Source organism: Onychostoma macrolepis, chromosome 25, assembly GCF_012432095.1.
Source record: "Onychostoma macrolepis isolate SWU-2019 chromosome 25, ASM1243209v1, whole genome shotgun sequence".
In the NCBI taxonomy this organism is placed as follows: domain Eukaryota; kingdom Metazoa; phylum Chordata; class Actinopteri; order Cypriniformes; family Cyprinidae; genus Onychostoma; species Onychostoma macrolepis.
In genome coordinates this window covers 3,487,724-3,501,552 of record NC_081179.1, presented here as the reverse complement: position 1 = coordinate 3,501,552, position 13,829 = coordinate 3,487,724, and the positions used below count along the sequence as shown (strand labels likewise).

The following is a 13,829-nucleotide window of genomic DNA, read 5'->3' as shown; positions in this document are numbered from 1 at the left end:
TGATATAAATATACCTTTATAAAGTCCATTATATATTTACAGCCACTATATAGTAGATATATGGAGAATTCTGGTTGATATTATCTATCACTGGTGAAGAATTGTAGGTAAATCTGCATGTACATTATAAACATAAGTAATAATTTGATACAAAAAGTCTCTCAAACTATAGATCGTTAGTTTAATTCAGACAAAGGTGTGCAAAATACACAAAGGAATTATTTCAAGCCATTTCTGAGCAAATCATCTACAGATGAGAGCTACATTAGAAGATCTTTCATGCCTTCTGATGAACACAACACATAATTAAACTTGATAAACTCAGGGATGAAAAATTGCACATTCAGCATGGCCAAGAAAGTATAGCCTATGATTATCAAATAAACGTTTTACAAAGAGACATGGATTGTTACAAATATATTTAATGGCCATCATTTTTATAAATAACCCTGGAGCACAAAAGCAGTCATAAGTAGCACGGGTATATTTGTAGGAACAGCCAACAATACATTGTATGGGTCAAAATTATTGATTTTTCTTTTATGCCAAAAATCATCAGGATATTTTGAAGATATTTTGTACATTTCCAACCATAAATATATCAAAAATATATTTTTAATTAGTAATATGCATTGCTAAGAACTTCATTTGGACAACTTTAAAGGCGATTTTCTCAATATTTAGATTTTTTTAATTTTTTGCACCCTCAGTTTCCAGATTTTCAAACAGTTGTCTCTCGGCCAAATATTGTCCTTACAAATCATACATCAATGGAAAGCTTATTTATTCAGCTTTCAGATGATGTATCAATTTTAAAAAATGACCCGTATGACTGGTTTTGTGGTCCAGGGTCACATATTTAATTAAACATACACAAATAAAAGAAAGGTGCCTGAATAAAGTCTTACTTGGTTCCTTTATAAATGTTAATGGTTTGTTGCCACTAACTCTATAATGACAATATATGTAACTTTTCAGGTATTTTAAAAGCAGTTTAGGGTTTAAAGTGAAAAAAAAAAGTGAAAGCAGCCTATATAGTCATTTGACAATTGAAATTTATAAAGCAGAATGTAGGATTTAGTTGACATATCATGCATAATAGACACAGAAAGACTGAATCTGGCCCCATGTGTATAATCCAATCCCAATATCACAGGATTTGTTATTGATCCAGGAACACCTTTAACTTTTCCCTATAACCATGTACATGGAAATTGATCCCAGATATGTAGTTCTTCCTATGAGTGATGGCAAATTCCCTGATCAACACTTTCTTTGAGCAGCAGGCTGTTATTGGTGTCTGGAACAGTGAGGTAAACGTTGACAGTGTCACTGAAGAGCATCTCAGAGCAGGTTTTTCAGCAGGAGGGGTTTGGCGATCTCCAGGATGTCCAGGTTGGGATCCAGGGATCTACCCAAACCCTCCAGGACCATGATGGCAAACACCATAGACGCAAAATTACTCTCCAACTTCACCTGCAACAGGAAGAGCAAAACATCTCTCACTTAAACACACAATAGTATCAAATCACTACATCACAATGTTTTGTCACATTAACTATTTGTGCATGCCAGATTTTTAACACACAAAAAAATTCTGCTTTGTATGTTAGCATTTATTTTGCATGCAGTTCCTGTCTATGCATTATTTAAATAACATATTTAAATATGTTTACTATATTTTATGTCAGTTATGTTGCTGCTAAATTCAATTACAATTACTTTAAAAGCTACCAAGGCAGAAAAAAACAAGTCAAATATTCACATTAAAACGGAAATGCTTAGCTTTTTAGCACTACATCCTGTTTACAAATTTAAAGGCTGCTTATTGGATTATTGAAAGGTAGATGTTGCATTAAGCCAATAAGCATTATTTTATGATGTACTGACTTGTGCTAAGATCAGCTGCTCTCACCTTGTGATGAATCAGTAAACCAAAGACTCGAGACAACAGCTCGGCGACCTGAATCTATAAACCAACACAAGTCATCGGTCAAACCAACATGAACAGTTTTTGCTGCTTAATATTTTTTATGGAAACCATAACATTTTTTTCAGGATCTCCTTGAATAGAAAGTTCAATGAACAGCATTTACTTGAAATAGAAATCTTTTGTAACATTATAAATGTCTTAACGGTCACTTTTGATCAATTTAACACATTCTTGATGAATAAAAGTACTAATTTCTTTCTTTTTTAACTTAAATGTCTTGTTTTTTTAAACGTTTCAATGGTAGCGTATCATTGTTTCCACAAAAATATGAAGCAATTGTTTTAAAAATTAAGAAATGTTTCTTAAGCAGCAAATCAGCATATTAGAATGAGAGTAATGATGCTGAAAATTCAGCTTTGCATCACAGGAATAAATTATATTTTACAATATATCACAATATAAAATAGTTATTTTAAATTTTAATAACATTTTGCAATATTACCATTTTTATTGTATTCTTAATCAAATAAATGCAGCCTTGATGAGCGGAAGAGACATCTTTCAAAAATACCTCAAAAACAAAAATCTCAATTAGTTCAAACTTGACTGGTAGTATATAGATTTTGAACTAATTATGGAAGTGATGAAGGTAGTGATGCATAACTCCGTACCTTTCCAAGAGAAAGCGTGTCACTGAGTGCATGATCCACTAGTTCAGCCATTTCCTTCTTGAAACGCGTCACATCCTGGCACTCATTGGCGCGGGCGTGATTAAGGATTAGCTCTGCAACTCGCTCACCCTGGCAACACAAGCACATGTTTGGACTCTCATTCTGACGGCACCCATTCACCACAGATGATCCATTGGCGAGTAAGTGATGTAATGCTACATTTCTCTAAATCTGTTCTGATGAAGAAACAAACCTATCCTAATATTGGATGGTCTGAAGGGAAATAATACTAAAATAACACTGATGCTCGAACATTTGAAATTTGCCGCTAAAATATTGACATTCAGAAATGTCAACAAAAGAACCCAAATGCCCATAGAGTATGTCTTTTACCTGCTTGAGAACGACAGCGGTAAACACGGCCCTGAAGTTGCGTCGATCTGCTTCGCTGAGCTGTGTCACGATGCCCGCGTCCAGCAGCACCAGCTGTAGAGGCGGAGGAGTCTGCCTCATGCTGACCACCACAGTGTCGCACATGTCCGTCAGAGTCGCCCTGTCCTGGGGTCCCTCTCCTCGCCCACACTGCACCAGGATGTTCCCCGGATGGAGGTCACCGTGGACGAAATTATCCACAAACACCTGGATTAATGAAACACATACAATTCATCTGACCATTGTTTAAAGGAATAGTTCACACAAAATTAACATTTTGCTATCCAAGATGTAGATGAGTTTGTTTCTTCATCAGGTTTGGAGAAATGTAGCATTGCATCACTTGCTCACCAATGGATCCTCTGCAGTAAATGGGTGCCGTCAGAATGAGAGTCCAAACAGCTGATAAATACATCACAATAATCCTCAGCGCTCCAGTCCATCAGTTAACGTCTTGTGAAGCCAAAAGCTGCATGTTTGTAAGAAACAAATCCATCATTAACCCCAAATTTTTCCCAGACATGAAAATATCATAGTGTCATTAGTAACCCTTTGAAATAATCAACAATTATTTTTGGAAATTTCTTTGGAAAAGTGTGTGAAAAATTGTGTTTTATAACACAATGGGATATGGAGAGTACTGGAATCACATACAGTGGGTACGGAAAGTATTCAGACCCCCTTAAATTTTTCACTCTTTGTTATATTGCAGCCATTTGCTAAAATCATTTAAGTTCATTTTTTTTCCCTCATTAATGTACACACAGCACCCCATATTGACAGAAAAACACAGAATTGTTGACATTTTTGCAGATTTATTAAAAAAGAAAAACTGAAATATCACATGGTCCTAAGTATTCAGTATATGAAACCTTGTATAGCCTAAATATGATTCATATTTTTGTCTTGTCCTCGTTATTGTTGAGAGAACCTAATTCTAAGATAAAAGCTTATTTTACGATGATCAGTGAATTATGTGCAAACAATCACTAAGCAAAGAAGAATTTAATATCTTAAGGGTGAGCAATATAGACAAAAAAATATATCTTTTGGGTATAACAGACGATATTTTACTGAGTGTACTGAGCTGCAGGACTGCAGTGGGCAGCTGACTCCTAAAGTTTTTGATATTCTTAAAAATAAAGCCTTTTTTTCATAGAATATCATTATCATTAAAATCATTATCAACAAAATTCATCTTTGCAATGCAGAGGAAACACAGAAGCTGCATCTGAAGTGGCATTCAGATGTATTTACACATTAATGCAAAACATGAATGCATTTAACCTGCAGTAACAAATGCATTAATGTTTTGATATTTTAATCCTAAAACACTGAATACTGATATTTGAAATTATTATTAAAATATATACTTTAAATGTGAAATTAAAACCGCCAATAGGTGACAGTAAGTCATTGTTATTAAGTGATTCATTGCGATTGAACCGAATCATTTAAACGATTGATTCATTCAGGAACGAAACACGGTCATGTTGCTCAGAGACGCAAAACACTGCTGTAGCTGTGTTTGGAACCATTTTTTGTTGGCTAAATAGAGCAAAAATAGGCAATATGGTGTCTAAAATGTAAGTCTCTTAATATTAACTTATTGTTTATTTAACTGTTGTATAAACTCAATATCACATTTGTGATTTTTGCGGGGGGGTGCACTCTTCGTGAGATATTGAATAACTATATGAAATTATATAAATATACATATTTTCTGCCGCAGAGGAGCATTCTGCATTTTATTAGACTGAACCATGCAGTGAAAGAATGCACTCAGTCAGTCTAGCTAGTGTTTAAGCACTCATAACTCCTCTTATAATCTGTATGATAAATTAATCTCTTACTTTTATCGTACGTATGTCTGCACTTTTATTGCTTATGCGCAAGTTTCAGTCTGAACAAAATTCAGCGATGACTAATCTGACCGCCTCTGATTGGCCATTGCATTCCTAAGCTCAACAGAATCGTGTGTGATTGGTTATTATGAGTAACGCTGTACAAACGCTTAAAAATAAAATACGATGTAACATGGACGGGTCTAAATTTAATACAGCCATCGAATCTTTTCATTTAATTTTTATTTTCACTAGTTCAATGTTTCAAGTATTATATTTTTTCATTAAAACCAGGGGACCCCCCCAATTATATATTTTGGGTGTTATGGGGGTCCCTTAATGCTATGGAGGTCCAGGACCCCCAGCCCCCTCAATTCGAACACTGTACCCACTGTATTTCTGCAGTCATAAAAATTGTTATATCTTAGCTCAGCTATTTTTAAACTGTTTGATCACTTTCTAGTGTTACTATTATGCATAAAAAAACCTTATGCAACATTGATAGGAACACTGAGATAAAAAACATAAAAATTCAACCGCATTTCAAAATTGTTACTTTTTTCTAAAGTATAACATCAATTTTTAAATCAATGCTACGAGTATTACAACATCATTATTGTAAAATTTTTCTAACATTTGAATTTTTAATTTAGTGCAACATTTTATTGTCATTTTCACCAGCAACTGCCATTGGATTGTATTGTAAAATATAGTTCACCGTTATCCCACTATTGTGACCATCAACATGTTTACTCACTCTATAATCACACTCAACAAAACTGAATATATGCAAATGCATATATTAATACTAGACACCCTAAAGATAACGTGTACCAAAAATCTTTTTCATATCTTTATGTTAACATACTTTACTAGCCTTTCGTTTTGGAGCTTTGATGCATCCGTCATCTGCTCAAGGTGCAAACAGGAAATAAACTCCTCTGGTCATGTGACAATTTGCACTAATCATGTGAAACTGCACATATTTAATTGAGACCCTTTATTTTTTCCATATTTGCAGGAAGTGCACTAAAACATCAGTCGGTACGGTGTGTAGAGCTTTATGAATGAAAAAAGTTTTTACAGTCACTATTGTGACCGGTGGGATTAAATGGGTTAAGACATAATATTTAATTTTCATATTTCAATATTTCAATAATCCATAATATTTCTTTCTCCAGTGAAAAGGTTGTCTCGTCTGAATCAGGAGAGAAAAATGCACAGATTAAACACCTTTTAGAAATGAAAACAGTCCTAAACAGATCTTAACAAATATGTTAGTGTATTTTGATGTGAGAGGACAACAAGGAATGGACGTTTTCATTGGAGGAACCGTTATTATGGACTTGTATTTTGGCCAGAAGCAACAGTTTGAAGTAAAAAATATCCTAATGATACATTTGTTTCTTACAAACATGCAGCTTTTCACTTTTCAAGATGTTAACTGCTGGACTGGAGTGGTGGGGATTGCTTGTGGATTATTGTGATGTTTTTATCAACTGTTTGGACTCTCATTCTGACGGCACCCATTCAATGCAGATGATCCATTGGTGAGCAAGTGATGTAATGCTACATTTCTACAAATCTGTTCTGATGAAGAAACACACTCATCCACATCTTGGATGGCCTGAGGGTGAATAAATGTTCAGCAAATTTTCATTCTTGGGTGAATCATTCCTGTAACTAACCATTTTCAAAAGAAGATCGACACCCATCCGTGCGATTCTCTGCTTGATTCCTTCTGGAACGTCTGAGCTTAGGTATTTTGAGATGGGTTCACTTTCCTAAGGGAGCATAAATCAAAGCGTTAGTTCATCTCAGTGGAATAAAATCGGATATACAATATTAAAATGATCAAGAGCACAGGCATTTTCACCTCATATGTTTCTACCAACACAGTCCTTGTGACAAACGGTCTGAGGGGCGTCGGAAACTTCACATACTGCAGATCTTTAAAGTTCTTTTGGAACTTTTCGATGTTCTGCGCTTCAAAACGAAGATCGATCTGCATCAAAGAGATATTAATACACAAATATACCCAAATCACCATGAAGTAGTGTTATTCATTGAGATATTATTTTTCTTATTTTAGTTTATATATATATATATATATATATATATATATATATATATATATATATATATATAATTTTTTTTTTTCAAATATTATATTTGTTTTTATTTTTACATTTTCATTTTTATTAGCTATTGTTATTTTTTAAATATGTTTATATAGATGTCTATATTTTTAATTAATTTTTATAAATGTTAAAAAATTTGTTTATTATTATTATTTCAGTTAGTTTTTATATTTTATTTCAAGTAACAAATACCTTTTTTATGGTTTTAGTTAACTATAATGACCCTGCACGAAGGAAGTTTCATCATAAAAGTATCAGTACCTGTCTGGTCATGAGCTTCTCAAACTCATCTACAATCTCAGGCAGGCTGAGCCACTTGATGCCGGGCAAACAGTTGAGGAATAAACTTCCAGCTTTCATCAGGATCAGATCGATCTGCACCTGCTGCCTGATTCCTGGATGAAGAACCTGGTTGAAGGAAAAAAAATTCTAGAGAATAATGATGATATTAAAACACCCAATAACAACAGAGAAACCCAATTTAGTCCAGCACCTTGATGGTTAAGATGGTTTTTGGAACATTATAGCATTTCTTTTTTTGCTAGTATAACATCCCGAACCAGTTACCCAGCTAAACAAGAGTGACCATCTTAACCTTACTCCAATATTCAGGTAATTTGTGACCTGAAACAATTTGAGTTCAAGCCCTAAAATTGCATCTTACATCATTTGACTAGTTTAAGTTGGTTTGATCTGGACTTTTCAATCCAGACTAAGAACAGTCAAAAAACTGAGAAGAGCAGAAATAAACATCTTGGAAAAACATGACGTGCCATTTAAATTGCAATTCTACTTTAATAAAGTTATGTATTTCTGTGAGAAAATAGAGGGGAAAACATCAGAGATTAAATAAAAATTATCAAGATAAAATCAAACAGAATTTTCTTGTTATATATGAAAATACATAGTTTAATTTAGTAATTTAGTGATAATAAAATACCAAAAGAAATGCATAAATGTAATATTTTAATTTCAAAGAAAGTGATATTTATATTTTCGGGAAAAAAGTAGGTGCAATCTTCATCTTCCGGGTCATTTTACCTTGATAATCTGATGTATTTCTGTGACAAAATAGAGTATACAATATATATATATAGTATGCATTAAGATTAAATAAATAAATAAATAAAATTTGCTTATTTTATATGAAAATAAATATATGATGTAAATGAGTACTTTATTAGTAAATGAATACAAAATGAAATGCATACTCTTAATTTTTTTATTTTATTAAAGAAAAAAAAAAGTATAATTTAAAAAAACAAAGAAATTTCATTTTTCAGGAGGAAAAACAGAAGAGGTGCAATCACTTAGTTTTTTTTTTACTAAGTAGAGGATGAAGCTGCTTTGATCTGGATTTTTTTAACAGGGTTGGACAAAAATGTTGACTTAAACTTCAAGAACAGACTCAAAAGTACAAATAAACAGAAAAATACATGAAAAATGTCATTTAAAAAACAATTTTACCTTGATAATCTGAGAGAAAAAGAAATAAACATGCACAGAAATGTGCACATTACTCCAGATGGTTGGAAGGGATGGGTTTAAAAAGTAAGAAGAAAGTAAATAGGATCTTTACCTTAATTGCCACAGGAATCAGACGCTCTTCCTCCAGGTGTTCGTCTGGACCAGGTCTCTCTCTGAAATCCCTCGTCTTGGTGTCCACCGTCTCCTCCTCATCTTTATCCGTCTCCCAGAAGTCACTCAAAGCTCCTCCCAAACCAGGGATCTCCCAGGCCTCCAGGAGATTGTTCTCCTCCTGTTCCTCCACCAGCTTCTGGAAAGCCAGATCGTCGACGCTCTTCACCTTGGCTTTGGCGCGGTACACCTGTGCCACGCATCCCGAGCCCACAGGCTCCTTGCCGTCAAACACAAACATCTGCCTCCATCCTTCCCCAAACGCCCTCCTCAGACAGAGCTTGGTGTGGGACCAGGGATGGGGCTTCACCCGCACATGAAGCCTTGAGAAGCGCTCGCAGAAGTCCTGGGAGAAGATGTCCCTTCTGGTGCTGGCCCACTGGCCGAGCTTGATAAAAGTAGGTCCAGATGTTTCCGTGACCCAAAGCAGGGTGTCCAACCAATGGGACGCCCAACGTTGTGATAGCAAAGTCAGGGGATACAGAATCAGAAGTGGGCTGAATTTGAGAAGAAGCACCAAGGCGCGGATTCCCAAACGCAAGACGAATACTAACCTGTGGATCTGCACTCGGGCGACTGACTTCCTCTCTGTGGTCCTCTTCTGATGGATGGCTTCCTGTCCAGCGGCGTAAGTGATGCCACACGCAGTCCAACAGAAAAGTCCCACTTTAGGGGCTTGAGATAAAACATGAGTACCTTTAAAAAGAAACACTCTACGGGACGGGATTCGAATCGAAACCCTGTGCACCATGTACCTGAAGTCCTGGAGCAGGTGTTTTGCACAGAAAGCAGACATTTTTGATACAGTTATGAATTATTTAGGATGCATTTGTAGTGCATTTGCAATTTATAATGGTTATTTTTTTGATCACTTTTGAAATCAGACGCATGAAAACATTAAGATCACGCATGCAGTGTGTAGAATGATTAATAAACATTCACTTACAAATAATAAATCATGTAGTTTTTTGATGCAAAATCTACGTGCATGTTGTGCATGTGTTATGCATGCATCCACAGCAATGTTAAGTCTTTATATCTACGATGTTAAATTTAATTTCATGCACGGAAAGATTCAAAACACAGCCGCTCCCGCGATAAAGCGCGATCATAAACATCCCTGTTCTTTTTCATCTTGCACTTTTTCGTTGCCAGATGTCCACAGTCGTGCTGTTTAGCCTCATTTTCGCATTGTATCTCCACATTTTTACACGAATCTAGTTTAATTCATTCAAACATTTGTTATGAGTGTTGCTCCTCTCCTCCGGTCCGGCTGATTAATCCTTCCGTGTGACTCTCAACATTAGTTCCGCGGCTCAGAGGGACATGGAAAAAGATAGACCCTTATCGAATAACTGATGCATTGATTTAAAGCAATAAATCATCAGCTCAGCAATAATAAACATTAGTAATTGAGTATATACTCCGTATGCAATAACAACTTGATTCAAAATAATGACAATTAAATTAAAAAAGTACTAAATGTTTGAATATCTTTACTTAAACCTTTACGTACAATGCATTATAAAAGTAGTTTTAATGCATTAATTATGCCTTGTAATTCACCTTATAATGCATTGTACAGTCTCATGAACAATTGTAACCACAGTTAATACATTATAACACTTAGCAATTCTTTTTTACACTATGCATTTTTTAATTCAGTTATAATTATTACAAGATATGTATTACAATGCTCATTATGAATAATTATATTGCATTATACCCTTTATAATGCATTAACCAAAGGCTTTAAGTGTTTATTACAGTTTTATTTGTTGTGTTTATTTATTTTTTTAATTTTAACATTTAATTTTGTTGCCGATATTGTTTCCATTAGTATTATTTATGCATCTTGTACTATAAATTTGTCATTTTAAAGTTTAATAAAAAAAACTTTAAAAAAACTTTACCTCCAACACTTGCACTCTCTATTTGTTTCCTAACTCTTACAAAAAAAAAAAAGCCTCTAACACTAGCTTTCTCTATTCTGTCTACTTGTTTTCTTTTCGTTATATGTATGTGTGACACACACACAAATATAAATAAAAACCTTGCTGTGTGTACTGCGTTGGGCTAAAACAAACCCACACACACAAACAGTATATTTCTCATCTTTTTAATTAATATTAAAAATTGTAATATTAATTTAAATGAATACATTTAAAAAAAACAAGTACTTATATAAACCTAAATATATATTTTTTATTATTTACATAAAACAAGTTAATGTCTGAAGAGTTAGGTTGGTCTTCAGTTGTTGGGTGCTGTGCGAGAGGTTGGTTTCTTGGAGTTGTTCACCACCCGCGGGTGCACCATGACATCCTGCATGCGGAGCCGGTGCATGGGGTTGTGTTTCAGGAGTCTGTTGATGAGGTCTATGCTGCCCTCACTCACGTGAGCTGGAAAGAGAAACTCAACCTGGAAAGAGAATCAAATCAAGGCTGAAACATGAAGACAGTGAAAGGCTATAAGATGTCGTTAAGACACACCGAATACATAAAAATAGAGGTTAAAAAAAAAAATGTGATATATCTATATCTATCTCATGAGACAGCTGCGGGTATCTCAGTCTAAAGAGAAACATCAGCTGAACTCGAAAGCAGAACATTTATAGAACAAAACATATTCAAATTAAATTAACAAGAGCCTCTGATCACTCAATTTCCTTTAATGCAACCTTGTTTATCATAAAGGGCAGATTAATAAATTACACTGGGAACACTTTACAGTAAGGCTCCATTTATTAATATCACGTTAGGCATTTAATAATACTTTTACAGCATATTTTAACCTAGTTTAAATGTTCATTTCTACATTTAATCATTAGTTCTTGTTTTTAATACATTCAAAATTATATAGATCAATGAACCATGCATTTCAAAACATTAATAGATTAATAACCTTTTCATTGTCAGTTCATAGTTAGTGCATGAACGTTATCAAAATGAACTTTACCATAAAGCATTAAGCGTATTAATGCATATTAGCCAAAATGTACATTTAAAAATTAAAAATAAAGTAGCAGTCCTATGAGTTTACACAAGTTATTTTGTACTTCTGCAGATCTATAACCTAACAATTTTTCACCAAAAAGCACCTGAACACTGGGTTTTTATTTATTTTTTTTTTTTATGATGATTACAATTTTCAACATCTTAAATGACATTTCCTCTAAAGCGGTACATGCAACAAAGAAAGATTCTCACAAAGAGAATCCTCAACTTAACTTCAACGCAGTTCTGGTAAACCGTGCAAAAGTTAAAAGATTCCAAACATTTCTCTTACAGTAGAAATCTTGCAGTACATCTCTTCATGGCTCTTTGTTACAAAAGGTGGATGGCCAACCAGAAACTCATAGCAGAGCGCTCTAAGACAGATCACAGATCGACCTTCTCATCATACAGGTCACCCTCAATCATCTCTGGAGGAAGGCATTCCAACGTACCACACAATCAATGACATGAGCAGACGAATGAGAAACACACCGAACACAAATCAGAAAAACACCATCCTCCCCAGGATGTCATCAGGACAATATGCCGCACTTTAATGGTGAATGAAAAACACTGACATGCACAAAACCAAAGTTACGATTACACCAGAGTACGCAAGCAGAAGGCTGACCTGGAGAAGGGCGTGTGGACGGCCGATCCCAAATCTGCTATCTTCAGCTCTCCACTGGCCCCCAGCAGAAGGTTTTCAGGTTTAGGGTCTCTGTGAAACACGTTCTTGGAGCGGCAGTATGCGAGAGCATCTGCAATCTCCATTATACACTGCAAACAGACAGTACACACATCATTATGAGACGTTATTAGTCTTCATACATTAATCATGAGCATTCAAAATAGCGAATAGTGGTTTAGTACCGTGGCACGTCGCTGGTCGTCAAACATCCCACAGCGCAGGAGCTCTCGGTGCAGATCTCCTTTAGGAGCAAACTCCAGGATGAGATAAACGCACTCCACATCGTGGAAGTAACCATAGAGACGCAGGATATTGGGATGTCTGAAAGGAGACAGTTCAATAGATAGTTCAACCAAAAATGAAAGTTCTGTCATTACTCACCCTCATGTCATTACAAAGTTGATTATGCTCTTGGGTACTCCCCAAAATAGCAGAAGACAGTAACTCGGGGGAGGAGAATTGTTGAATAAATTAGTTTCCTTTGCACACACACAAAAAAAAAAAAAAATATATATATATATATATATATATATATATATACACACAGTATATATAATACACACATACATACACACAACTTCGCAAAATTGAAGTTGAGCCACTGATGTCACATGGACTGTTTTACCAACGTTCTTACTACGTTTCTGGGTCTGGGAACAGTACAGTTGCGTTGCTATCTATACAGGGTCAGGTTTCAAAGATATCTTCATCTGTGTTCAGAAGATGAACGAAGGTCTTACGGGTTTGGAACGACATGAGGGCGAATAATTAATGACAGAATTTTCATTTTGGGGTGAACTATTCCTTTAAGCTCTTTGCTTTACATCAGACGTTATTGTTCTATTAAAAATCACCTGTCTGGATTGCATTTCTTCATTTGAACCAGTTCTCGAGACCCAACCCTACTCAGCGCTGAAGTTTGCAAATGTTCCCAGATTCTGGAACATTTGCAAGAGAGAGAACATTGGAGAACGACTCCGGAGTGATAAACACAGGCAGATGGTGAGAAAGCGATGCCTACCTGAGATGTGTCTGGATCTCTACCTCTCTCTGCGTCCGGTACACCAATCCAGCTTCCTCCAGCTGCTTTTGAGCGCCAGGATCATCTTGGTCTTATGTTCCTTGGCCAGATACACGCTCGCAAAATTGCCTTTGCCCAGAGCTGGGCCAATGTCAAAATTTTCTGAACTCCACATTTTCCTAAAGAACAGACAAAACACAGACGGTCATAACCACTGATTGATATTGAGGGCACTACAGCATTGAACATAGGAACAGAAAATATGAATCCTTCCAAATGATCACGTTGTCAGTAAATCCATAAGGGGGGGGTATTTACACAAATACATGCATTTATATGTATATAAATACATATATTTTTGTATATGAGATGTTTAAATGTGCAAATTATCCAATTAAATATGTGCTAATTTGCATATATTTCCAGGACATGAATTTGAACACTGGATAAAGCCAAGATCAG

At 35.2% G+C, this 13,829-nt stretch overlaps 1 protein-coding gene and 1 pseudogene across 2 annotated transcripts; both read right to left on the bottom strand.

Moving 5' to 3' along the window:
- Window positions 1-175: 175 nt before the first annotated feature.
- Window positions 176-9,960, bottom strand: adck2 (aarF domain containing kinase 2). 2 transcript variants are annotated; one of them, XM_058766308.1, is made up of 9 exons: window positions 8,601-9,960; window positions 7,283-7,429; window positions 6,757-6,885; window positions 6,569-6,664; window positions 2,998-3,243; window positions 2,605-2,733; window positions 2,436-2,504; window positions 1,916-1,969; window positions 176-1,476 (listed from the first exon to the last, which is right to left on the bottom strand). In XM_058766308.1, the coding sequence occupies exons 1-9, from the start codon at window positions 9,453-9,455 to the stop codon at window positions 1,345-1,347; spliced, it is 1,857 nt and encodes a 618-aa protein (XP_058622291.1). In that variant the 5' UTR covers window positions 9,456-9,960; the 3' UTR covers window positions 176-1,344. The 2 variants fall into 2 exon arrangements, with proteins under 2 accessions (XP_058622291.1, XP_058622292.1); XM_058766309.1 differs by lacking the exon at window positions 2,436-2,504.
- A 952-nt stretch (window positions 9,961-10,912) lies between these two features.
- LOC131534639 (aurora kinase A-B-like) lies at window positions 10,913-13,662 on the bottom strand (annotated as a pseudogene).
- Window positions 13,663-13,829: the final 167 nt, after the last annotated feature.

Coding starts and splice junctions, on each gene's coding strand:
- adck2 (XM_058766308.1), bottom strand. CDS start 9,455: ATGTCTGCTTTCTGTGCAAAACACCTGCTCCAGGACTTCAGGTACATG. Junction 7,430..8,600: donor TGATTCCTGTGGCAATTAAG/GTAAAGATCCTA, acceptor TCCTTCAACCAG/GTTCTTCATCCAGGAATCAG. Junction 6,665..6,756: donor TGTTGGTAGAAACATATGAG/GTGAAAATGCCT, acceptor ATGCTCCCTTAG/GAAAGTGAACCCATCTCAAA.